This window comes from Fibroporia radiculosa (genome assembly GCF_000313525.1).
Source record: "Fibroporia radiculosa TFFH 294 genomic supercontigs, scaffold6605, whole genome shotgun sequence".
Classification (NCBI taxonomy): domain Eukaryota; kingdom Fungi; phylum Basidiomycota; class Agaricomycetes; order Polyporales; family Fibroporiaceae; genus Fibroporia; species Fibroporia radiculosa.
In genome coordinates, this window is record NW_012133439.1 from 19464 (window position 1) to 44932 (window position 25469).

A 25469-nucleotide genomic window follows, 5' to 3' on the forward strand; every position below is an offset into this window, starting at 1 on the left:
ATTAGCGCAGGACTTGCTCGAAGAATCGACAAGTGCTTCTTACGTTGGGACTATTGACAATCCCAGCGTTCGTGACAATTCTCTACAGGCACTCTCGGCGATAACAGCTTCTTGCACTCAAGTAACATCAATACGCGCTGCCACCGCGCGCGAAGCGCGTAGGCTTCATTGCAGAGCGGCTATACAGCCTCGGAGCGAATCCAACTTCCTGACTGTCGCAGGTGGTTTCTCAACGCATTTTGTTTCCTGACGTCGTGCGCTGTCGACATCATGGATGTTGTCAAGGCCGTGGAGACATATATTTCAAAGCTCATATCCGTACCTTCTTCGATGAAAGTCTTGTTACTAGATGGTCACACAGTACGTGTCAACACTCATGGTGCTTCCAGTTTGACGCATGCGACTCGTGCCAGACTCCTATCGTTTCGCTCGCATCCACTCAGTCGACCTTGTTGTCACAGCAAGTCTATCTGACCGACAAACTCGACAACAAAAAGCGAGATAGGATGCCGCACATGAAATGCGTGTGTTTCCTCCAACCAAGTGACGAGAGCTTCGAGGCACTCGAGGCGGAGCTGCGTGAGCCTAAGTATGGCGAATACTACCTCTGTCAGTGGGTGAATTATGGTCGCTCTTCTTGACTTACCTGCCACATCTCCTGACGCTGCTCCATCTCGTTATAGATTTCAGTAACATCTTGAGCAAGACTGCAATTGAGCGTCTTGCAGACTCAGACGAATATGAGGTTGTCCGGGAGGTCCAGGTAGGTGGACTGTGCCCTATAGCTGGCGTAGCACCTGATACAAGTTATAGGAATATTTTGCAGATTATGCGCCTATTTTGCCATCTTTATTCTCTTTGAATCACACTCCGGATGCATCACATCCGGTATACGGCTCATCACCAAATTCGTGGGATCCAAAGGCGCTTGAGCGTGCCGTGCAGGGAATCATAGCAGTACTGTTGAGTTTGAAGAAAAAGCCTGTGATCAGATACGAGAAATCTAGTCTCATGGCGAAGAAATTGGGAGTTGAGATCCAGGTATGCGAGCTATTAGCAGTCAGCCTTGCGCTTGAAGTTTACATCCATCATGTAGCATCGTATCCAGCAGGAGTCGGGCCTGTTCGACTTTAGACTGACGCAGGTTCCCCCACTGCTGTTGATCCTCGACCGGAGGAATGATCCCGTTACCCCATTGCTCTCACAATGGTCATATCAAGCCATGGTTCATGAGCTTCTAGGGATTCAGAATGGCCGTGTTGACTTGAGTCTCGTCCCGGACATACGACCAGAACTCAAAGTGAGATTTGTCTGGTCACGATCTTATATTGCGCTAACTGATCCTTCTCCCTTATGTCCTAGGAAGTCACCCTCACGCCATCCACCGACCCGTTTTTCCAGGCGCATCACCTCGCAACATTTGGCGACCTCGGCACGTCTCTCAAAGCTTATGTGCAGTCATACCAGTCGCATTCCCTTGCCAATAATCCCGAGTCAATTAACTCTATCAGCGACATGAAACGCTTCGTTGAAGAGTACCCCGAGTTCCGCAAGCTCGGCGGCAACGTGAGTAAACATGTGGCCATCGTTGGGGAACTTAGCCGAATCGTCGACCGAGACAAGCTACTGGATCTTGGTGAGGTCGAGCAAGGCCTAGCAACCGGATCTGGAGCGGATCTTCGAGTAAGTCAGCTATGAAATCGGTGATGCAGCGACTGATTATAACGTGCTGAAGGATGTACAAGCGCTGATTACCAACCCACTGATTCAGCCGTGGAATAAACTCCGCCTTGTCATTCTTTATGCACTGCGCTATCAGAAGATGCAATCGCATAATGTCGCCTCTCTGATCAGTCTCATGCTTGAGAATGGCGTCAGTCGGGAAGATGCTCGAGTACGTTATCATATGGCACCCGATTGATTGAGACCTTGCTCCTAACGATTATCTGCAGTTGGTGTATGTATTCCTCAATATTGCTGGCTCGGATCAGCGTCAAGATGACCTATTCTCGGCCGAGTCATTGTTTGCAAAAGGCCGTTCCGCGCTGAAGGGTCTCAAGGGTGTCGAGAATGTGTACATGCAGCATCAACCACATCTTGCGGAGACCCTCGAAAATCTGTTCAAGGGTCGCTTACGGGACATTAGCCATCCATTTTTGGAGGGTGCGGGTCCGAACGCTAGCTTTCAGCGGTACGAATATCTTATATTATGGTACTTCCCATATTATTCATTGATATCCTCTCAGGCCACAAGATATTATAATCTTCATGATTGGAGGGACTACATACGCTGAGGCAAGAACAGTGGCGCTGTTGAATCAGGAATCTGCTCAGAGCGGTACGTCTGCCGCTGGGACGCGGTTACTGCTGGGCGGCACTTGCATACATAACTCATCGAGGTATGAGATAGTTTCTGAAGATGGTAATCAAGGCTAGGGTCTGACATTTTCTGATGGTCATATTAGCTATGTGGAGATGATTCGGTCCGCTTCGGCCAACTTCCCGGCATCTGTATACGATCCCCCTCCGGGTGCCTCCAGTACCATGCCATCGCTTAACCTCAATCTCGGCGGTGTCAACGTCAGTTTGGGTGGTCCTGGTGGGACCGGTGTGTACAGAACCAGCGGAGAGGGTGTGAGTGTGCAAGCGGAAGGGATCAAGGATGGTGTGAAAAACCTATTCGGGAAAGTCAAGCAAGGGGTGGACCGAATAGCGTCCCAGTAAAGTACGCAACATTCCAACATGTAGCAAAAGTGGCACAACAGTCAAATGCTGGGTTCTGGGTATGGCTGAGCCATCAATCATAGACCACACCAACTTTTATGACAGATGATGACATTAGCTCAACCAAAATACACTGATTTGGGCACAGTAGTGATATTTTATGAAAATGGTTGGCTTACCTTGCCTGTTTATGCGTCTGCGCTAAATTTTAGACATTGTCTGCTCAATTTTTCAAGGATAAGAGTTCACGTTCGGGTCGTGAGTTGCGACTTCATTGTGACTTCAAGGTTAGGTTCAAATGCACTTTGATATTTAATCGGATGTGATCTTTTCGTTTCAATAACTGTGCACTGAAAATAGCGAACCATACCGCTGCCGATGTGAAGTGAAGTATCCTCGTTCCATGGTTCTATCCATCGGGACAGATCGGAAGCCCGGTAGTGACACTCTTATGTTCAATGGTCTCTTCGAAGTTCGGATCTCCACCGCCACCTTCATATGTAGGTCCCATGGAGACAAGCCCTAAAATTCGACGTGATGTGCTCACGGATGTCTCAGATTTTCCAAGGCGCGTATAATCCTGTACATTCCGCACCATCGCGGTGGAGTCTGAAAGCCAGCGCGAAACATGGGCAAGTTATCTGCGCTCGGAAAGTCGTAGTTATTCAATGCTATCTCAGAGAACTCCTGCCGTAGGCTCAGCATCCCAGGTGTCTTGCAGCCTCAGGATTCGGCCTGATGTACTTTGCTATAAATACAGTGGCTCACATGCTGTAGACAGGCCCCAGCTTTACAGAAACGTGCAAGTAAGTCCCGTCATATTACATCTGTCATCGACTTCCGGGTTACGGCGCTATATACTAAGCGTAATTCTAGTCTGATCTCGTTTTCTGTCGCCAGCTTTCTCCCCCAAGGTTCCTTTCGAAGCCATTCAACCTCGCCCAGTAGGGTCCTCTCGGGCCCAGACGGAATTACCATTAGCAGCCTTAGAGGTAATGTACGCCTCCAATCTTTGCCTGACTGTGATCGTTATGAGATAATACTGGCGTGTAGATGAACCCAAACCTTGCTGCAAACTGCATCCTCATGTATGTAGCCCTCCATAATATCCCATCAAGCTCTAGACCCACCTTGTTGTAGCTCTAGTCTTATACGAATACGTTGCCACCCTGTCTCAAGCAGTGAAGGTAATTTGGACGTTCAAATTCTTCGGGGCTACTGTAATATCTTTTCTCAATAGATATATGCGTATGCTCTACGGAGTAGTAGGCCTGTCGCCTAATTTAAACTGGAGTATGGTCGCCGTGAGTGCTGATTCTTATGTGCATGATACTATTGGAATACTCGTGGGGCATACCGATGGACAGGTTAGTTTCTCTGTATGACTTTGGCGTACTGATACTGCGTCAGCTGCGAGGCCTTGGGATTATTCGAGGATTTGGTGTATGTTGCATGTATCGTTGTGGTTGCCGGTAAGTTTCGTGACCCCAGTGGTCATCTACAATTCACTTTTCTCTTAATAGCATTCACTTCACTACGTACATATGTTATTAGCGGGCTCTTTGCGTCCAGCTTTGTTGGGCATACGGATGCATCTCTTGACCATACGTCACATGAACCCATGGTCGAGGACTTAGCAGAAGATGGATTGGTAGAAACAGAAGAAGTGCAGAGGACTGGAGTAGACGAAGAGTGAGTTCCGGTCAGGGAATCAGTCAGATGAACGTGTACGTGTACATATACTGAAGAGTCTGAGGTTCTGTCGAAGCTTGTATGAATGTTATATGTATCATTTGTAGATTCTGGCATCGGTTGAATAGGCACAATCTTGGTGTGTAACTTCGGACATGCGGATTAATTTCAGTGCAGATTCAGTGCAGATACTAGGTAGTGAACGTATGAATGGGCACGCCAGGTTGAAAAGACATAGACCTGACTTACAGGTAGGTAGATTACCCGAAATGCACTAGAAAGAGTCGTCACAGGCAGCAAACGACCACAATTTTAAAACAATAGATTCCGCGAATGACGCTGTACATATACACTGTGCCCTGCACTCTTATGATCTGTGTCACAGTTTACTGTGCGTCATCGGGCTCCTTGGATGAAGGGAAATAATGATAGGATGAATTGGGGAATCAAGCAAGGCACATGGCGAATCATGGCTCCGGTGCATTGGTGCGGCGTCCACCCAACTGTACCATGGGAATGTAGCGGCCTCTAGGTGCGCCGCGTGCGTACTCATAGATGCTGAGGTCAAACAAGTGAGCATTCGAGAAATTCCAACGTCGCAATAGGAAAACGTACCCATATAGTCATTGGAGCGTGCATCCAGCAAATTGTGTATCTCTGAGCCGTCCAACTTGTCTTTCCAATTCACTGCCACGACGGCTCAGGGTCTTGAGTTGTTCGACAAGGGAGGCTTCAGCAGCCCGAGATCTAGCAAGCTCGGTCTTGAGCTGATCGACCACAACCTCGTCTTCTTCAGAGCGTTGCTGGCCTTCATGTACCTGTGATTGCAAGACTAGAATCATCTCCTCTTCCCGAGCAACCTCTGAGCGAGCGTGTTGTACCTGCTCAACTAGTGCACCTGCTGCCTCCTTGGCAGCCTTAAGCTCGCAATTTCTCTTTTCCGCATCCTCTTTGGCAGCCTTCAACTCGCAATTCCTCTTCTCAGCATCCTCAGCCGCACGTTGCATGGCAGCCGTCATCTCCAAAATACGCTCATCGAGATTCCGAACCTGGTCTAGCGCCTCGTTACGCTCGCGTTGGGCCTCCTCCCGTTCCTGCTCCGCCTGCGCAATGTGAGCTTCGAGGTCAAAGACTCGGCTTGCCTTATCCTCTTTCTCTGCGTGTATCGCAGCGAGATTCGCTGAGAGAGATTCGAGACGAGAAGAGAGGTCCGCAAGGTCTGCCGTCTTACTCTGTACCTCCTGGTGAGTCTGCGAATGTGCTGCCTCGATATCGGCTATCTTCGCATAAGCCATCTCGAGCTCGGCCTCAGCGGTGAGTCGTGCAACGCGCTCGGCTTCCAACTCCGTTTCCTTTGCGGAGATATCTTCTCCAGCGGAAGTTCGGACAGCTTGCTCTTCCTCCCGCGCTGCATCCCTCTCGGCCTCAGCTGTGTGAATACGCGACTGTAAAGTAGTAATGAGGTTGGTCTGAGCCACGACTTCGGCTCTGGTATTGTCGAGCTGGCGGACCAGCGTGAGTAAACTCTTACACTTTCATACGGCATGTTCTTGACGTACCTCTCTCCGGGTCGCCTCTAAGTCAAACAAGTCCCTGGAGTGCTCTGCTTGCAGGGATGTTAGACGTTCTCGGAGGTCTGCACTATCCGTCTCTGCGCGAGCTTTCGCCTCATCCGAGGCCTGTAGGGAGGCAATTTGCTGCGTGGTTTCCGCTCGTGCCGACTCAAGCGATTCTTCCAGCGTCTTCACCCGACCCAGAAGCTCGGTGATAGAGTCATCTTTTGACGTCAATGCAGCATTGGCGTCATCAAGCTAAGATTTCAACATTCATTTTCTCCATACATAAAGGTTATTACGGAAATGTTACCTTGCGTTGCAGCTCACCGATATCTCCTACTTTGCCGTCGCTCTTGGGCTCTCCAGTGATGGGAATAGACCGGACGGAGCCACTGTCGTCTGTGTGAATATCCACGTCAGAACGAATGTCTGATCAAAGGGATACGCCTGCGTACCGGTTCCATTGTCAGAGATCAAGGAGGCCATGCTTGACCAACTGCCACTCTTGAGCCGGCTGACAGCAGTCCCACCAACTCGCGCTAACGTCCATGGTCGTGAGCTCTTCGTCTGATCATAGAACGACATTCTGGTACTGATAGTAGCTGGCTGAGAGCTGTGAAGGGGGGTGTTTATATGAGATGAGTGATTGATAGAGCCGTTCAACGCCTATTAAGAGGTAAATGTGAGCCTTTGCATCGCAGTTGCTCATGCTTATAAGAGCAAAGAGGGTACGGTTGGTGCATGCCCGCAGACGGGCATAACGAGCATGGCTTTGGTGATGCAGACAACTCGCTTCACATACGCAGCCAGACCTTGGTAACCTGCCGAGATGCACAGCATCTCATGGAGCGAGTGATTGGTGTCACTAACACCAGGACATGATAATGTTGAAGAGTGCGTTGCATTCACGGCGATCTCATGTACAGTGTGAGGGGCATCCGTTATCCTCATGCCTGCTTTGGATAATGATAATCGTCATTCGATTGGTTCTAGAGCTGATCAACACCCACTTACCTCGTGTTATTCATATAACTTGACACCTCGCCGGAGTAGATAGCTGCGCATTGTGGGCCTCGTCTTGTCTTCGTCCAATTTTGAGCCGCCAAGCGAAATGCGAAAGTCCATGATAGCTGGAGTGGGATTTACTTGGATCTCATTAGGCTGGTACAGAAGTGATGCCTAAATCCCCGATTAACTGCATGCACGAATGATTGGAGTAAAACTCATATTTCTGTCTGCTGATGTTGTTACTTCAAAAGAGAACATTGACAACGAATATGTAATACAAAGTTAGCAGCTAATGATTCGACTTCATGTGAGAGATACCGCAGCTAGTAGCATTTCCTATACGGCAACATGCACTGATACACGAGCATAAAAGTAGCACGTGCACCTGGCACCTCAAGACGGAGTCAGAGCTACCGATCCGAGAGATCGTCAAATCCCGCATGTCATCGCTCTCTATCTCGATGATGCTCGACTTTATCGTATGGCTTGCTGGTGCGTAGGTATCAATCTTCATAAACTGCGGTGCAGTCGCGCGGCAGGAGCGTAATCCAATACTTTAGAGTCTTATTCTCGGGGATCTTAGCTCATGCACATCAAAGGACTGCGACATGACCTGGACCTAAACTCACCTCCGAGTAGGCGGGTAAAGGGAGCATGCAGTAGAGTCTATGAGTCCCTAGTATTTTCGGTATGCTACATAATATACTAGAAGCAGGTCAAATTTGTACAAGCCTTAGCGGGAAGAAAATCGAAGGTTACGTTGAAAGTGTTCGGATGGAATGCTAAGCACATTGTCATTCCGAGGTCGACGGTCGTCGTGGCATCATTACGACGCGGCCGTCATGTGATCCATACACGTGTCAGATACCGAAAGCGCGTTCGGGGCGAGCAAACTGAGCAGACACGTACTGCAGCTCAGTGGTTTCCATCTACCTCGCCCGGTCTAATCTGCGCGCTGGCTGGGCCCAGAATTCCGCTTGCCTCCAATTTATTCTGTTCTACTGGGCTTTTGTGTTCTGAGTTGAAATGCCAGCAAAGGGTCTCTTCGCCTCGCTAAGAGGCGTTGATGCCTTTGGCAAGGTATGTCCACCCATGCTTATGCTCTTTTCTGCTATTCAGTAGAGCTACAGACGACAGACGATGTTAAAGTCAAGACTCGTACCGGTGCATTCCGTAAGTCGACAACACAGGCGTATACTTCTCGTGATATCTCATGGTACTTGCATTAGTAACCATCTTGTCTGCGGCAATTATACTCGCATTCACCATGATGGAATTCTTGGACTATCGTCAGGTGAAAATTGACACGTCCGTAGTAGTCGATAAGAGTAGAGGAGAGAAGCTGAACGTGAGGATGAACGTGACGTTTCCCAGAGTACCATGTTATCGTGAGTGGTCTTGTTCAATGTTGCTAGGTATCTGTGAGTTCAATATTTCGCATCTTAGTCCTCAGCCTGGATGTGATGGACATTTCGGGGGAGAGTCAAGCCGACATCACACACAACATCCTCAAGACTCGACTGAACGAGAAAGGCATACCCCTCCAATCACTGGCTAAGAGTGCGGAATTGCGCAACGATCTGGACAAGATCAATGAACAGCGAGGAGATAACTACTGTGGCTCGTGTTATGGCGGGCAGGCTCCTCCAGGTGGTTGTTGTAACACATGTGACCAAGTTCGACAGGCTTACATCGACCGTGGCTGGAGCTTCACTCGCCCGGATAGTATTGAGCAATGCACGAACGAGGGTTGGTCCGAAAAGCTAAAGGAGCAGGCAAGCGAAGGATGCAACATTGCTGGTAAAGTGCGAGTGAACAAGGTTATAGGAAATATTCAACTTTCCCCTGGACGATCATTCCGGACGGCCGCGCAAAACATGTACGATCTTGTGCCATACCTAAAGGAAGACAAGAATCGTCATGACTTTAGCCACACCATCCACCAGTTCGCTTTCGAGAGTGACCAGGAGAAAGAACGACACAGAGCGCGAGACTTCCAGAAGCGCGTTGGCATAGAGAGTCCACTGGATAATACCGAGAGAAAGGTTAGTTCATAATGATGGAATTGGGCGCGCCACTTAATCCATTTTTAGACTTCAAAGCAGCAGTATATGTTCCAGTACTTCTTGAAGGTGGTCTCGACCCATTTCGCCATGCTGGATAATAAAGTGGTGAGCATACCGTCAATCCAATAATGACTTCACCTCAAGGCTTTTTCTCGCTAGTATAAAACTCATCAGTATAGCGCTACACATTTTGAACGCGACTTGACCAAGGGACAACAAGAAGATAATAAGGAAGGCGTGCACATAGCGCATACAGCCACTGGTATTCCTGGTAAGCTATGCGTGTGACGAGCTTTTTCGACAACTCATCACCTTCCCTTTCAGGTGTATTTATCAATTACGATATCTCGCCTATGCTGATCTTACACTCTGAGACACGGCAATCATTCGCACATTTCTTAACATCGTGCGTAACACTCAATTTCCGAATAAGCTCGCAGCTGAATTGAGCGTCTTTCAGAACGTGTGCTATAGTTGGCGGTGTGCTGACAGTCGCATCCTTAATCGATAGTGTACTGTTCGCAACGACACGTGCATTGAAGAAGTCGGGCGGGGGAGCCGGTCACGGGTATACCAATGGGAAACTGATGTAAATTCGTATTTCATGGTGTTTATGGGTGCAACGCACATGTGTGGGGCTGGTCCTCGTCTTGGCGGATGTATACTATCGAGGTAACGTGCGCGAGCACTGATAGTGACGGGTCTGTGTTAGCTCCCGCATGGTTTGTGCGCGCATTTCACAGCCACCCACGAGCCAGGTACGGGATCAGTTCATGTATGCCCGCACGTTTTGGGGCTGACTGCAGTCATGGACGCCGTCTTCTCCTATTCGGTGTCAAAGCTGATGGGGAATTTACAAATGTCTTCACAGATATTCATGATACCAAACGGTCGGAGCTCTCAGCTTCGGGTGAAGTGGTAGGCTTGAACACTGCTTGCATAGCCAGTGCGCTTGCCACGTGCCGAACTTGAGGATCGAGTGCAGCAGGCCTCACATGGCGGCGCCGTTGGTGCGTGAACATCTTGCTGCTCGGTTGTCAGAACGCGTACAAGGCCGTTATCCGAACCGTTGCGAAGGCCAGAGAGTAGTTCCGAGGCTGTATTGAGATCGCGCGGGCGGCGGCCTTACGGTTTCCGCAAGGCATGCATGTCCGCGCGCGGTACCTGCACCCATGAACACGGTGAGGAGACGAGGTTCTGTTTGTGGAACTGCAAGACGTGAGAACGCTGGAGGTTATAATACCCCGCATTGCGACGCCCAAGGCTGAATGCAACCATCATCTACTGTGTCTCTGACCTGATTATTTGCTGTGTGTTTTGATCTACTGAAGCAACACCACCACCAATGTCTGGTGATACCGCGACGAAGAAACGGAGCCCATGGGTGCTGGCGCGTATGGGTGGTACCGCCGTTGCTCGACTGAAAAGTCGGCCGAGTATGGCTTCGTTGGTGTCCGATGACACCACTGTCAGTCAGTATCTCCCTGAAGCGTTATGGCATTGTGTTTGTATTTACAGGTTGATAATCTTCCAGGACCTGCAGATCGTGCGAGCCCCGCCGCTTCGGTAGTGTCACTTGCCCTCGCTGATCCTCAAGAACAATTCAAGGTACAAGATTCACAACAGAAGGTCGGCATATTATGAATATCGCAATGTCTAGAGCTAATGAATGCATGTAGCTGCAGAACGATAGCAACAGTTTGTTGACGGCGAAGAATGACACTATTACAACTCTGCTGGGCAGAGTGACCAAGCTGGAGACAATGCTGAGCACTACGAAAGACGACGCCGACAAGCAGTCAGTTGCGCTGCGAATTTCCGAAGAAGCAAGAGAGCAAGCTGAGAATGCCTTGAGTGATGCGGAGGCGCGGTTGTCCGCTTTGGCTGCGGACAATGAGCGACAGCTGTCTGAATTAGCAGCTCTTCGTCGCGAAGTAAATCATCATTTTGTTCGTTTCACCGAGTTGTCTTATTGACTCTTACTCTCGATCAGATTGGCGAAAGCAAAGCTGCAGAGGCTGCCCGTATAGCAGCCTTTGACAGAGAGCGCAACGCACGCTCGAAGGTGGAAAGTGAACGTTCCGCCATATCTGCTCGAAATGAGGAGCTGCAAGCTGCGCTCTCCAAAACCGAAACAGAACTTCGATCGATGGCGAACGAGCTCCAGCTTTCGGCTACTCGTCTTGATTCTCTTGCTGCTGAGCGAGCTTCACTCCAAGTCGAGGTCGAAGAAAAGTCTGCATATATCTTGGAGCTGCAGAGGGTAGCCACGAACGAGAAGGCACGACGACAAGAGATGGACGCTAAAGTGGCCGAAGTTCAGACGCAGACTCTGCGCATGAAGGAGAGCTTGGATCGGATGGTTGCCGAGAAGGAACGCGCGGAGAGAGAAGCGTCTAGCGGTATGAAGGCTCTGCAGGCTGCCAACAGCGCATTAGAAGACGATTTGGATAGGTCACGTATAGAGGTGGCGAATCAGACTGCTCAGTTGGAGGAGCTAGAAGCGCTCCTGGAAGAGTCGCATATTCACCATGAAAGGACGAAGTCGGATGCGTCGACCACCGCACAAGGACACGCTCATGAGCTGGAGGAACTCGAGGAGAAACATCAGAGCAGACAGAGTGCGATGCAGCAGGAAATTGCGAGGCTCGCCACAGCACTTGAGGTGTGGGCTGGTGATCACTGCCTGTAGCGGCCATCGCTGATTCACTTTCTAGGACCAAAAGGCAAAAACTGGAGCGGAGGTTGGTGCGTTAAGAGATGCGCATGAGCGCATGCTAGAGGAAGCGCTCCGTATGGCCAAGGTGACATTATCCGTCTTTCCTACGCCTCCTGTGCTAACTCTCTATAGATTGAATCCGAATCCGTTCTCCGCGACCGAATTCAAGAGGTCAGGACGGAAGCGTCGACGTCTCTGTCCCAGCTCCGTGCTGAACATCGTTCGGCTCTGGTGCAACTTGCCCATGAGCATGCCACAGCCCTGCAGACGCAGGCCACAGTGTTCCGAGAGGAGCTCGGACAGAAGGATCGATCCATCCAGACAACGCAAGCGGAACTAGAGGATGCCCAGACTGCCTTGGGCACGTCACAGGTTCAGGCAAGCAGCCTGCAGGCGAAGCTAGATGAGGCGCGGCCACTCGTTGCACTTATCGAGCAGAAGAAGAACGGAGAGATCCTATACCTCCAGCGTGAACTCGAAGGGGCGCGCAAGGCACATGCGAGCCTTCGAGAGGAGCACGCCACGACGCTCAAGCGCGTGAGCGGCCTGGAGCAAACACTTCGAGACAACATAGAAGAGATCGAGCGTCTGAAAGTTGCATCCTTACAAGCGGAACCCGTAACACTAGCCTCTTCGGCTCCGAGTGCCGTGGCTGTGACACCGCAGGTAGCAGACTCGAAGCCCGTCGTGCAGGAGCGCACTGTGCAACAGCAGGATGTTCTGCCCACGCCACAACATACTGGCCCGAATCCCGATGTATCGCAGGCTAACATGGCCCAACAACCGACCAGCACAGCGGCGAAGCAGGAGATGCCCCCGAGGCAGGAGACGGGCTCTGCGATACCACAAGCGATCACAGCACAGGCGGAATTTGCGGGGAGACAGACAGCGACTCCGAGCCCTACTATCGAGCCTCCACCTAGGACTCACAAGTCCGGCGGCCCGACGCGCGACGAGTGGCAGAGGCGTGTGCCAGCGTCAGATGCAAATGCAATGACACTAGTCCATGCGATAGCCATGCCCATGCTTCAAGCGACAGCAGCAGTGGGACAGGTCTTGGGTGTGGGGAAGGTCTTGGGGCGACTCTGGCGCCGCCGTCGGTGAACCTGACAATGGGGGTCGGAGACGTACCATCTGGTTTATAGTCACGAGCTGGATTTGAGCCATCTGGATGGCTCGTTGCGACGCCAAGAGTTGCGGCGAATATTACCGTATATCTTTATTCACCTTCCGCTTCCATGTATGCATACAGTTCAAGGCTGGTCCTATGGTCATTGATCATCTTCTGATACATGTAGTTAACGTAGGCGCCATATGGCATATGATTGTTTGAACTATGGCGCGAATCTATAGAATGTGGATTGGTCGTCAGACCACAAAGTAGCACACACATGTAATACGGATTGAATGGTCTGCGATGCAAGAGGTGTACCTTCCGAGCAAAATGTGCAATGCAGCTGAGAGGCTTATGCCCGAGATAGGTAGGCGGACCCTGTAGTCTCCGGACTAAGTTACATCTGATGCGCACCCGGGGCAAGGAGTCGTTACCGCGAGCCCCCAGGCTATTGTGAGTAATTCCTCACATTCACATTTGACATTCAAGTTGACATTGAATGTGAATATTGACTGCGACAAGGAGATCGTCGAGGTCATGTTATGAATTAGAACGGGACATGTGCGATTTTCTAGAGAGACATTACACCGAGTTTCCTGCGGACTCGGACAACAGAGCTGTGACCGGTGCTCACGTTGTATACAAATTGGTAATAACATGAACGATGAAACATATACGGGCCGGACATCTAAGCATTCAGGATAGTGGATACTTACATAGCAATTGTTAGCGATGAATCCCAAAGATCTACTTCTATCTCCGATCAAATACACTTATCTTATCATCTTGCTTCAAGAATTCATTTGCGAGTTGCTTCTGACCCAAGCTTGACCACTGTTCAACAAGGTGAAAAAACTTCAGAGGTCCTGCGCGATAACTTCCTGATAACCAGCAGCACCAACCCTCAAGCTCTCAATCTATAGGTTTCAGGTAGACCCACGCCTTTGAAAATTTGAACACACTGTACTCCCTGGTCAGCACGTCACTATGGTAACCATGTCACATGTGGTCGATCCACGATCCAGTCGAGCTTGAAGCGTTCTCGCATGCGAATCACAATCTTGAGGGACCACCTTTCGCCGAAGTTTACTTAGAGTCGCAGTTAAAGGTAACTACAAGTCGTGCACGCTAAGGATGAGCCAGCTGGCGAGTGTAGAAGACTCGAGTAGTACTTTGTTACAGCCACGTCTTGGGATGCGAGTCTGGATCGCGGACGGGAGCCGTCTGCGATTACTGAAACGCAAAGCTTATGTGACGAGCGGACGATCTGGTCCGAGTTAAGGTCTATCCAGCGAAAGCTTTGGTGACAGTACGTGCATCTCATTGAAATACATTGTTTGAATTATGAAGCACACATTTAGCCTACCCGTAAAGTGTCTTGCAGCCGGAGATGTGTTACGTTAAATGCTACTTCTCAAGGTACCTGAGCGAACGTTGGCCCATCTGCGCAATGTCGTAAAGTATGGGTAAAGAGATAAAGGGTCCGCGAAGGATCAGAGGATGGAAACGGGTGTCGCCGCAGGAGGACGGCGGCCGCTAGCCTCATGGCTCACCAAGCAGGCAGATTGGCGCCTTCAGATGCGTCAGTCAGCAATCAGCGCCTCAGCGGCTGAGTGAATTGCGCCTAGGAACAGGGCCGAAATCCGGTCACGGATATCTTCGCACGACAGAAATTCCGTGTAGCAGCATGCCCGGAAAAGAAACACGTCGCGGGCCGAATGGCGAAACATCCTAGGATCGGTACCACATCAACAATTTTACATTGTATCTTCCGCATACGCCGTAACGCAGGAGCTCGGATAAACGACTTTGGGATGCGTCGCGACTCGCGAGGCCATCCGAGTCGCATCGTTTCATTACTTATCTAACTTGTATCACGGTGGTCTATCGCGCCGCGGAGCAACACGCGCGGATGACTGAATTGCGTTGGAAAGTCTGATATCGCTTGCCATGGCCTCACTGCACCATGGAGACAGAGCAATGCGTACCGGTCGCACGGTCCCAGCCTTCTCCCACCGAAGGCGGTCACGAAACTCGGAGCGTGTCCAAATGTTAAAAATTTTCCCCAAGACTATCCCATTGGAATGCCCAGTCATCTAATTATGATATGCGGATGATGAATCAAATACACGATAGGCCTAGTCAATTACATTCCGTCCTGATAATCCCGCCGCTCACTGCCCGTAAACCATAACTCGCTGCTCGATGGGGATGAAGTCCTTGTCCAGCGGGGGTGCCGTGGGTGTACCGAAGGGCATCTGTGCGATGAGGTTCCATGCCATGGGGACATTCCATTCCGACTTGACCTTCTGGTCAATGAGAGGGTTATAATGCTTTAGACGGTCCGTCAGTGAGCCGCACGCGCGCGAAACAGCATCCGCTCACCTGCAACGAAGCGCCGAGACCTTCCATCTGAAACGCAGTCCACAACGCGAGCTGGATCATGCCAGACGTTTGCTGCAACGCGATGCCAACAGTCAGATGGCCGATTCAGAAAAGGACGGGCATGCTCACCTCTGCCCATCCTGGGAAGTTATCTTGGTAGAGAGGGAAGCTATCTTGGAGTTTGCGCACGGCGACCTGATCTTCGAAGAAAAGGACCGTGCCGTAGCCGATCTTGAAGCTCTCGAGCTTCGTCGCGGTCCTCGACCAAAATGCCTCGGGGACAATGGGCTTGAGGACCTCAGCGGTGATATCCCATAGCTTTTCGTGGTCTTCCTTAAGGAGGACGACAACGCGACTCGTCTGCGAGTTGAAAGAGGATGGGACGTGGAGGACGATTTCTTGAACAATCTCCTTGATGCGTTCGTCGGAGATGGGGGACTTGTTCGAGATGTTGTAGTACGTGCGACGCTTCTTGAGCTCTTCAAGGAGTGGTGCGGAGGCCATTGTGTAGTGCTGTGTAGAGGAGAAAGAAGAGAGGCTTATTGCGCTGTGAGAGACGGGAGAGAGAAGATGCGCGGGGTGCGAACGAGGTGGTGGAAGTGAGCGACCAACATGTCTGTGCCAGCCTTTTATACACAATTGTGGATTAGATGAATCTCGTGTGCTTATCCATCTGTTATAAGTATCCCCGATTCTCGATGGAACGGCAACGTCGAACCTGGATAGAGGTGGGAGAGATTACTTATAGCTCCGACATATGGCAGAGTGCTGACGCCGAGCCGGCAGCAAGTCAGGAAGTTCAGCCGTCAAATAAGAGTGACAAAGCGCGTGCGCTGCTTATGGATGAATGGATGGATGTGGTCTGGAGATGGCAATTTTCTGAAGAATTGATTATGAGCCTGGTGACCGAGTCGTTGAGAGTCGGAGATCGGGTGTGGCTGATCTGTTCAAATCTCCGATAAGGGATCATCCGTAGGTGCCGATATCCGGGCTAGCATAAAGCGCGTAGGGACAACGCGATTTTGATGCACTGATCAACAAAATGCAGGCTTTTTATCATACAAGCCAATGATTCATACGCACGTATACGAGGGGAGTATAGAGGAAAGTGCACGGAGCTAGCCATGATCAGGCTCGGCATGTCGAACATGATACTCCATCATCATTCTGCAAATTTGAACCACAAGATGAGATGTCAAGGTATGTCGTATGGCTCCACAATAGAGTCTTTAATTGATGATAATTTTCCGGATATTTCGCCTATACAAATCCTCACCCTAACGCAAATGGCCAATCACTTTAGAAAACTCTGCCTTTGATCACGCTCCATGTTGTGTCATTTGCACATTTACATGGGCCATGTTATGAGCCGTGTTTCAAGCGCTGATGGCTCAGTAGATCTTATGAAGCATCGGACGTGCGTACGACACACATGAACAGCAGAACCATGTATATATATATAGTATCGAAAAATCTGTGGATACAGGCAGTTAGGCTATGGTCTCTTATTATGCAATGGAGTATATGAGAAGTAATCTTAATGGAAACTGATGCTTCACTATGTTACAGGCGGCAATGATAGCGCAGCCCACTGGAGCATATAGATACTGACAACAACAAGCCGAGAGGATGAGGTGCGCACTCAATCTAAGAATCGTTCATTTGTGATATTGCATATACAGTCCTCTCATACAGACCGCCCACTGGGCCTGTCTTCCACTGCGACAAGCATGTTGTGCGCCCAGGCTTAGCCGGGATCGCACCCAAGACCTGTGCAAAGTGTGTTCATGGTGCACTTACTGTCACAAGTATCATTAATGACTTACATGCAGCTGCCGTGCGTGCAAGATCCTCGAGAAGTATAATACCCCAGATTATTTGCTGAGAAATCCGAGACCGAGAGCACTCATCGTCGATTCATTCTGTTCAACATTCAGACAACTATCTATCCCGATGGCAACCAACGCTAACCCGAAGAAGTTGCGTCCATGGGCGATTGCTCTGATGAGCAACAGTGGTGGCTCTCGACTGAAGGGTCGGCCGAGCAAGGCCTCGCTCGTCGCCGTTGACAATACAAACGGTAGGTACTCTCACCAACTAAATAGCATAGAATACATTCTCAAAATACCACTCCCCCAGGCGAGATAAACCATGGGAGCCCAACAGCCTCGATACTGTCACTTCCTCTGTTCGACGAACCGAAGATTCTAGATGACCTGCCCAACAAGGTGAGGGTGTCAGATTACGAAGCAATTATTCACCGCTAATTGTAGCGAAACAGATTGACACGGGTGACTCGGTTCCTTCAAAAGACGATCAGATAACGACGCTATTGGGACAAGCGACGAAATTGGAGTCGACGCTGAGTGATATGAGAGTCGAAGCTAACGAGCATAGATCTGATTTGCGTTCGTCTGAAGAGGCAAAAAGACGTGCGGAGAAGGACCTCGGCGATTTGCAGACACGATTGTCTGCGCTTATCGCCGAAAGAGAGCAGCATGTTTCTGTTATAGCAGGTCTTCGTCGAGAGGTCAGTCATATTTTACGGAGCAGGATTGGCTATACTTACTACAAAGGGGAAAGCTCGACGAGAGTAGAAAAAAAGAGGCGACTAAATCCGCGGAACTGGAGAAAATCGAATCCAACATTGTTGCGCTGCAAGCGGAGTTGGACGAGTGTAATACGAATACAATCAAGCGAGGTTCTCGTGTCAAGAAGCTAGAGGCATTATTGGAGGAAGAACGTAGTCACCACAAGAAGGTCAAATCTGAGGCAGCGAAGGCAGCGGAAGATACTTACCAGGGTAGGTTTGACATCCTGCAGGGAGAGCTGGACAGGCTAATGACAGCGCTCGAGGTACGATCTTCATCATTGAGAGGCCCTATTTCATAGTAATAAATAGTATAGGATAAAAAAATCAAGCACGACGCAGAAATTACTGAGCTGCAAATTGCGCATCAACGCATACTAGACGATGCAGTGCGGAAGGCCAAGGTAGCAATAAATTGACACTTATTCTGCTGCCTATTGACTCTCACTCAGGCCGAGTCAGAATCAACTCTCCGTGAGCGTCTTCAAAAGGTCAGGTCCCAATCTCGTTTGATGATTGAACAACTTTTAGCTAAGTTTACGTCGAACAGCTCACTAAACGCCAAGACGAAGGATTGAGAATGCAGTCGACACAGAGGGGCGGGGAAGTAAACGACAAAGCTCATAAGGCTCCCCGGGGAGCGGATGCCGAACGTGCAAGGGAAGTACCCAATCTGAGGGGCACTCGTCAGCAGGCGAACCACGCTACTCAGGGACCCTCATCGCCAAGTGCAGTATCTACGACGCAACAAATGGAGCCTGTCAAAAACGCCTCGAGATCCACGACTCAGCAAAATGGGGGTTCTTCGCATGCAACGCAGCAGCAAAGCGGTCCAGGACATGGAAGACAATCCGCTACCTCACCAGTGCCCAATGTGACATCGCAGGATAGGCACACAGAACAAGATACGGGGAGCGCCTCGCGACTAGCTTCATCGTCCAAACGACAGACAGAGAACATAGCGCAGCACCCGTCAACGCAGAAATCGCCGGTGATACCTGAAGTACAGAAGGCTGCCCCTGGATCTCCCACGCCGCAGGGTAAGCTGAAGCCAGCATCGAATCCCAGTAAAGGGGAAGAACAAGTGCAGTCTGTAAGCAAGGGCTCCAGCCCGGCGCAACACGCAGGAACCACTGCGGGGAAAGGAGAAACGAAGAAGCAGGACGAAGGGAAGCGGCGGGGGGAGGCAATAGCGTGGGCCATTACAGGAATAGCATTTCTTGCAGCATCGCCTGCAGGTGGAGTCCTGGCAGCTGCAGCGGGTGTTCTCAGTGTCGGAAACGCTATCAGGCGGTGGCGGAGGAAGTAATAGATCCGCAATGTCTTGTGCGATTAGAGGTGCGTAGTGGGTTCGCTTTCAGCACGTTGTGTGGGTTGTGGGTTTCTGTTCCGTGGATGGAATTCTGTACGCGGTTCCTATCCTGGACGGGCCACCGGAAGCTGTCATCATCATGAAATGTCTTTTCTATTAACACTGCTGCCGTTCGAATTCCAGCCAAGCTACTTTATTAGTTCCGAAGTTCCGGGGATTATCACGAGGTCATCCAGAACGTCGAAGATCTCTGTTCGCAGAAGTTGCACCTCATCGTACTGGTGTGTTTTTCGACACTGGCTAGCTCCAGAATGAATCTCCTGATCCTGCGCGGAGAGAAGCCTCATGGCATATGTGAAGTGCATCCGCAGCGGGTCTTCCCCGAATAGGAGCTCGGCATTGGGGAGATTTGAAATAGAGTTTTAATATATGCAAGCATTGAAGCAAGCTGGCGGATATAAACTCCTGGACTGCTTGGAGCGGAGCTTCATAGCCTCTATTGACTGCCAGTGGATGAGCGAGAGCCAACTCTATATTGCATTGTGTACAGTTTGGTTTGCATCTATGTCAGACGATCATCACTCACTGGTCAAGAAACCACCAGTCCGGGCATGGACATTGGCTCGCCTCGGCAGCACAGCTAGCTTAGGCACCCATCGTTTGAAAAGCCCCCCAAGTGTACCTTCGCTCGATACTACCCACAGTCAGTATCTTGATCAACCAAAAACAAATACTATGCTAATCCTGGATTTTTGGGAGTAGGCCACAGGAGTCCATCAGCGTCCGTGCTGTCGCTACCTCTGTCGGACCATCAAGAGGATTCGAAAGCGGATGGCAGTTCGAAACACGAGGTGAAGGATGTAACCTTTATCCGTCATGAGAGTCCTAATACACCAAAAATCTAGGGGAAGAATGTTGATACTCTGACATCCCAGGCTGATATCATGCAGGAACTCCTCGTGCGCGTGAAGAATTTGGAGTTCACGATGACGGCCATGAAAGATGTGGTCGAAAACAAGTCAAGCTCATCGTGTATATGTCATGAAGCGGACGGAACGCACGCGGAGAAATATTTGAACGATGCTCGGGCGGAGCTGGCTATCGCGACGGAGAGACATGCCTCAGAATTAGCATCTAAGCACTGTAAAGTAAGTCCCCATCTTCAGAATATACATATGCGTGCAGTAATCGACTCATCTGTCCGCGCTAGCTCGAGAAGCTCGGTGCTTTAAATGCGTCAACGACAGCAGAGCTTGAACGAGAGCGCGTTGCCAGAGCCGAGGTAGAGCAGGAACGCTCCGACTTGCTGGTCAATAACAAGGAGCTGCAAAGCGCACTCCTCGAAGCCAAGGCAGAGATAGATGTTTTCGTCGCCGAGCGTGAAACAAATTCTGTACTTATCGAAGAATTGCGCACGGCAATTGCAGATGAGAGGGCGAGATGCCAGGAGGCCAGCTTGACAGCTGAGGACACTCAAGCCGAAGCTGTACGGTTGAGGGGATGTTTGACGCAGCTTATCGCGGAAAACAAACGAGAAGAAGAAAAGGCTGTGGAGTCTCAGTCCATTAATGAAGCCCAGCGAAGAAGGTGGCAAGAAAAAGCCGCTCTGGATGACGCTAAGATCAGAGAGCTGCAAACCCTCCTCAATGAAGCTCATGCTCAACTTGAAAGAACAACATCTCAGCTCGAATCACTTTTCATCTACAACGCGCTTTATTGTCCACGAGGACCAGCCCCCCTGTAGATAAAATGGAGTAGTTAGTCCGTCGCAGCGAAAAGGAAGAAATATCATTACGGTCTCGCGAGTGATATGCTTCTAATGGAAAAAATGGAAGAAAAAAAAACTTCCGTGATCAGTTCATGCTATGCAAAGAATGAATAACGTAAAAGTTTCGCCCTCTTTCTACGCATAGCTTGCAACTTGCGATTAAATAATTCAAGGTAATTGAGCGTGGTGCACACCAAACCACTTGGAGACGGAGGGCCCATTCATATATGCGCGTACGTCCACAATAATGGTAGTATATCACGGGTGAACGGAGTGCTCTGTCGTCGTCTCTTCCAACGCTGTCTCCATCGTAATTCTGCTCGTTGGCTCGTCACCTAGCACACCCTCTCGTTTCGGGTCCAGTTCGTCGCGTCCCCCCTCCTTCTGGCCGCGAGTCCCCCGGTTGGTCATGAGCTCCGTTGGCTGATTCTTGAGGCAAAGTCACTATCAGGAACATGACATCGCCACCGTACGAGGAGAAACTTACGTTTGGGGGATGCTTGAGATATTCGTCGTGAATGTCATGGTCCGTCACCGGAGGTCTGTCGACGACTTGGTACCCCTTCTTGGACATCTGTTCCTCGTCGCCACCCCTTCCAGAGTGTGCGTGGTGGAAGTCATTGCGGGTGGTATCCATGTTAAGGGGAATATGGTACGAGAGCGATTATCAAGTGCGAATGATGGAAAGACGGTTGTGAGAGCATCTGAGCACAACGGGAGATGATTTATAGACTTATGCCTCGCAGGGCTGAGGAGAGCTGCGTCACTCTGATGTCAGTCGCGGTGGTGCTCAACTGACCACGCCTGCCAAATATAGGCCTGCTCGCCCCGCTTTTGGCATGCCGAGTCCCGTCATAGCGCAAGGAGGACTTGCCGGTCCCACAACGTTCATGATCATGATCAAATAAACCCCGTCGTCCACAATATGGCTCACAATGAACTAGCTCATCACAGTAATGCATTCGTGTTCGAAAGACTGAACAGTTCCATGGTAGATAGGACAAAGACACCGACATACAGAGGTAGCGACAAAGTCAGCTTTAGGATTTAAAGATGAGGTGGGAGCCAGGAGGTGTCTCGTAGAAGCGCACCTCACAGATCTGCTCTAAGGAATTCTTAGTAAAGGCATATCGCGAGCTAACTTGCAGCATTCTCCTCCCACTTCGCCCTGCGTCGCAAATTTTCTGCATCAATCTCTTGTAGCATTCGATCCAAACGCGGCCGGTCCCCCGGTGGTCCATCCTCGACGTCCCACGCCTCTGCATTTCGCAGCTTGAAGCCTAGCGCTTTCTTCACCTGCGCAACATAGCCTATCTCGCTTACACTTCTCGCCACTTTGTCCATATGCTTCTGCCGGTCAGTCAAATTTGCCAGAACATGGGAGGGCGGGCCCTGTCGCTGCCTGCGCAACTTCCTAGGCGTCATAACGCCACGACGCTCGCGCTCCAGTTCACGAGTCTTGTTCGCTATCTTCTCTCGTCGCGCCTGTTTGATAATTCTGAGCATCTCTGGGCTATAAGGCGTCGAGAGTCGGGCATCGTCGCGCTTAAATGTCTCGTGAATTTCTGATATGCGTGTTACAAGAGGCTTGTCTGGAAGGTAAGTCGAGAACAGGATGTAAGGAGTGTTGTATATGAGGCTTGTGAAGACCTTACCCCATTCGTGCTGATGACGATGAAATACCGTGTCTAAAGTCGCTCCATCTTCCTCAGCGATGCGCGCAAGAGCTTCTTCGAACTGAGCTTCTCTTACCAGCTCTTCTCTACGTTGGTTGAGCTCTAAGAACTCGATTATTCGTTTTTCTCGACTCATGCGCCGGGAGTGGATCATAGCTCGAACATGGATAGGCAATGGCTTCATCTGAGGGAGAGGTCCGTGATACCACGAAGGGCGCATGTAAGACCCCGTCAAGATAGGCCGGTTCGCGAGTTTCCTTCTCCATTCCTACTTGATTGAACATCACGTCCAGTCAACAACATGGAGCACACGTACAATATCATCCAGAACAGCGTTCACTATTCGCCGTTTTCTCACCATCGCATGCAGCATTCTTGTATAACGCTGGAACACCGCCTGCCATCGCGCGTCGCCTTGTTTGGTAGCAGCAAACGCATCAGCCCACTGTGACGTACACGTTCAGGTTAGCCACGGAATGGAGCAGAAAAGACTGCGAAACTTGCTCTATGGTAGGACATCAATGCTCTTCGGATTTCCGTCGGCTTCCGCAGCGACTTGTCACGGCGAAACAGTTTGCGAACTCTCCATCTAGCTTGAAGCACACTCAGGCAATACCATGCAAGAAGCCAAACGAAACGTACTGTATCTCCTCTGAGGGCGAATCCCTCAATAGTCGTCGATAGAGAGTCCACAAGGTCGGGATTCTGTGAGCGGTCAAGTTCACTACGGATGTGCGAAGGCCAGTAGGTCGCAGAGATGACACGATAGATGATATTCTGGCGCGATGAGCGAGTGACTGAACATGAGGAGACATTATGGACGTGATTAAATGGAAAAATAGTGCCTAATAGTGGTTAGCATTAGGCTTTGTGGAGGAGGTGTAGAACGTCGTAGTCTCGAATCAGCACCGTCCACGTGTGGGTGCTTCAAGGAAAGTGAAGCGCTCAAGTGCGCATTCAAGTCTACAGACTGCGATCGCGCCACGCGTCCGTGACCGTTTCACGTTCGATTCTCTGTTTGAACGCAACCACTTTCGTATTTTCGCTCAAATCTTACAGATCGAAGACTTCTTGCAATCTACCTTGGTTCAACGTACCAGCCAGATAGACATAACAAATTGATGGTGAAATCCTACGTAGTATCCGGAGTTTGCATTCAATGGTGCAGTTTCCTATAACGCGGGAAGTTGATCCGTTCAGAGAGGGTGAGCTCTGAAGTTCAATGACAAATGAGGATGCTGATCCGCTCAAAAACATTTCCACCCCTGGCTTCGAATGATTAGATTGGACCCGAGTTAGAACAAGGTCTTTCGCAATTGTTGTGCCCAGTGAAACCCGAGCGTAAGGCAGAGCATTCCAGTGAGATTCTTCGTCATCTTTTAAATGCAAATGTAACTTGGGGCTCAAAGTGTCTAGTGTGACCTCTCTACTAGTAGCCGTCTGTAAGCCGGATACTTGAACATGCATCGATCTCTTGGAGTAAGTGATGTGCGCCATGGAACGCTTGAAGCGCTTGGTGGCGAGCCCGAAGATGCTTCTTGCGCTTTCAATGGATCAATCAACTGCCTAATGTAGCCGCTCCGACTGCAACGGCCGTGACGACCAACACGCCAATGCTTGCGGGTCCATCTCCAGCATCTTGCATACACATACGAGGAATTATGTCGCGGCAGAATTGTTTCGTGGACTCCATCGACTTTAAGCGGTGTTTTGTCCTCGTATAAAGATCTGACTTGCATTGGCAATCTAGCCAGACAAGCAACGCCTGTCTACACCACCTCGACCTCCTCAGGGCAAGCACTCAGCACTCCAGAACCCTACTACTTGACCCAGAACCAACACAACATGTCCGCCTACCCTTCTCCTGCTGCCTCAGCCTTTCCCAGGCTCGGTCTAAGTTCTGGGCTCACTGAGTTTAACCAAGTCCTGAGTCCGGGATTGACTGCAATAGCCGTGCTGCTCCTCGCCAGTTTATATTTCCTCCCCCACTTCACCAAATACGATCCCTTTGGACGTCGTCCCCGGGACAAGGACGGCAACCCCATCCCCGATGGCCCCATTGGCCTCCCCCTCGTCGGTCTGTCGTCCCGCCGCATCCCTGCCGCAACCTGCTGATTCTTCATTTACAGGCTCATTCCCATTCCTCACGCACTACCCTGAGCTGACGCTCGACTACTGGCGCAAGAAGTTTGGCCCACTCTATTCGATGTGGCTCGGGAACCAGCTCTTTGTTGTTGTCTCTGACCCAGGCATTGCCAAGGACCTCATGGTGACCAACGGCTCTGTCTTCTCCTCTCGCAAAGAGATGTTCGTCAAGAGCCAACTCGTCTTCGTGGGGCGCGGCATTACCGCCACTCCATACAACGACAGATGGTGCGTCTAAGCACACTTTGCCTGTCGCGACACAATACTGATCAATCGCTTAGGCGCAAACACCGCCGTCTTGCGACTGGCTGGCTGAACCAGCGTTCGGTCAATGGGTATACGGGCGTACTTGACCAGGAGGCGACCGTGATGGTCCAAGAGCTGTACAGGAAGGGACAGGCGGGACGCGCGCCGATCAACCCTCAGCCGCATGCTGGGCGGTGCTCGCTCAATAACATGCTGACGATCGTGTTTGGTACGCGCACGGATTCTACAGAGCACCCGCTCGTCGGAAAGGCGCTGAAAATTTCACGCGAGTTCATGTGAGCTCTAGCTGACTTTCCAGGCGACGTTTGCGAACTGACGGTTGGCGGGATCGATTAGGAACTGCACGGGTCCAGTGTCGAACCTAGTCGACTTTTTCACGCCTATGCAGTGGATGCCAACAGTGATGTCAGTGCGCGGGAAGAAGCTTCATCAAAAGCTCGTCGACAC

General features: G+C 50.5%; 10 protein-coding genes across 10 annotated transcripts; 6 read left to right on the forward strand and 4 right to left on the reverse strand.

The window, feature by feature from the left end:
• Positions 1-270: 270 nt before the first annotated feature.
• Positions 271-4420, forward strand: FIBRA_06285 (uncharacterized protein; the record flags this gene model as incomplete). Its single annotated transcript, XM_012328017.1, has 12 exons — positions 271-360; positions 414-609; positions 684-763; positions 814-1041; positions 1097-1300; positions 1363-1683; positions 1736-1894; positions 1953-2191; positions 2247-2399; positions 2466-2720; positions 4135-4196; positions 4248-4420. 12 exons carry the CDS (start codon positions 271-273, stop codon positions 4418-4420), a joined length of 2160 nt encoding a protein of 719 aa, XP_012183407.1.
• Positions 4421-5039: 619 nt separating this feature from the next.
• On the reverse strand, positions 5040-6557 carry FIBRA_06286 (uncharacterized protein; the record flags this gene model as incomplete). The annotated part of the gene is made up of 4 exons (XM_012328018.1): positions 5040-5918; positions 5976-6227; positions 6283-6371; positions 6428-6557. 4 exons carry the CDS (start codon positions 6555-6557, stop codon positions 5040-5042), a joined length of 1350 nt encoding a protein of 449 aa, XP_012183408.1.
• A 1449-nt stretch (positions 6558-8006) lies between these two features.
• FIBRA_06287 (uncharacterized protein) lies at positions 8007-9639 on the forward strand (the record flags this gene model as incomplete). Its single annotated transcript, XM_012328019.1, has 8 exons — positions 8007-8060; positions 8111-8153; positions 8210-8368; positions 8427-9025; positions 9074-9151; positions 9206-9317; positions 9371-9452; positions 9507-9639. 8 exons carry the CDS (start codon positions 8007-8009, stop codon positions 9637-9639), a joined length of 1260 nt encoding a protein of 419 aa, XP_012183409.1.
• A 752-nt stretch (positions 9640-10391) lies between these two features.
• Positions 10392-12869, forward strand: FIBRA_06288 (uncharacterized protein; the record flags this gene model as incomplete). The annotated part of the gene is made up of 6 exons (XM_012328020.1): positions 10392-10518; positions 10581-10675; positions 10726-10980; positions 11040-11711; positions 11764-11850; positions 11898-12869. The coding sequence occupies 6 exons, from the start codon at positions 10392-10394 to the stop codon at positions 12867-12869; spliced, it is 2208 nt and encodes a 735-aa protein (XP_012183410.1).
• A 2184-nt stretch (positions 12870-15053) lies between these two features.
• FIBRA_06289 (uncharacterized protein) lies at positions 15054-15768 on the reverse strand (the record flags this gene model as incomplete). The annotated part of the gene is made up of 3 exons (XM_012328021.1): positions 15054-15212; positions 15265-15336; positions 15394-15768. The coding sequence occupies 3 exons, from the start codon at positions 15766-15768 to the stop codon at positions 15054-15056; spliced, it is 606 nt and encodes a 201-aa protein (XP_012183411.1).
• A 1449-nt stretch (positions 15769-17217) lies between these two features.
• Positions 17218-19163, forward strand: FIBRA_06290 (uncharacterized protein; the record flags this gene model as incomplete). Its single annotated transcript, XM_012328022.1, has 7 exons — positions 17218-17344; positions 17404-17492; positions 17546-17794; positions 17848-18120; positions 18172-18258; positions 18307-18345; positions 18405-19163. The coding sequence occupies 7 exons, from the start codon at positions 17218-17220 to the stop codon at positions 19161-19163; spliced, it is 1623 nt and encodes a 540-aa protein (XP_012183412.1).
• Positions 19164-19730: 567 nt separating this feature from the next.
• FIBRA_06291 (uncharacterized protein) lies at positions 19731-20910 on the forward strand (the record flags this gene model as incomplete). Its single annotated transcript, XM_012328023.1, has 4 exons — positions 19731-19869; positions 19929-20017; positions 20072-20314; positions 20377-20910. The coding sequence occupies 4 exons, from the start codon at positions 19731-19733 to the stop codon at positions 20908-20910; spliced, it is 1005 nt and encodes a 334-aa protein (XP_012183413.1).
• Positions 20911-21192: 282 nt separating this feature from the next.
• FIBRA_06292 (uncharacterized protein) lies at positions 21193-21571 on the reverse strand (the record flags this gene model as incomplete). Its single annotated transcript, XM_012328024.1, has 2 exons — positions 21193-21363; positions 21422-21571. 2 exons carry the CDS (start codon positions 21569-21571, stop codon positions 21193-21195), a joined length of 321 nt encoding a protein of 106 aa, XP_012183414.1.
• Positions 21572-21974: 403 nt separating this feature from the next.
• On the reverse strand, positions 21975-22830 carry FIBRA_06293 (uncharacterized protein; the record flags this gene model as incomplete). The annotated part of the gene is made up of 2 exons (XM_012328025.1): positions 21975-22039; positions 22077-22830. 2 exons carry the CDS (start codon positions 22828-22830, stop codon positions 21975-21977), a joined length of 819 nt encoding a protein of 272 aa, XP_012183415.1.
• A 1625-nt stretch (positions 22831-24455) lies between these two features.
• FIBRA_06294 (uncharacterized protein) lies at positions 24456-25301 on the forward strand (the record flags this gene model as incomplete). The annotated part of the gene is made up of 3 exons (XM_012328026.1): positions 24456-24687; positions 24740-24983; positions 25037-25301. 3 exons carry the CDS (start codon positions 24456-24458, stop codon positions 25299-25301), a joined length of 741 nt encoding a protein of 246 aa, XP_012183416.1.
• Between the last annotated feature and the right edge of the window lie 168 nt (positions 25302-25469).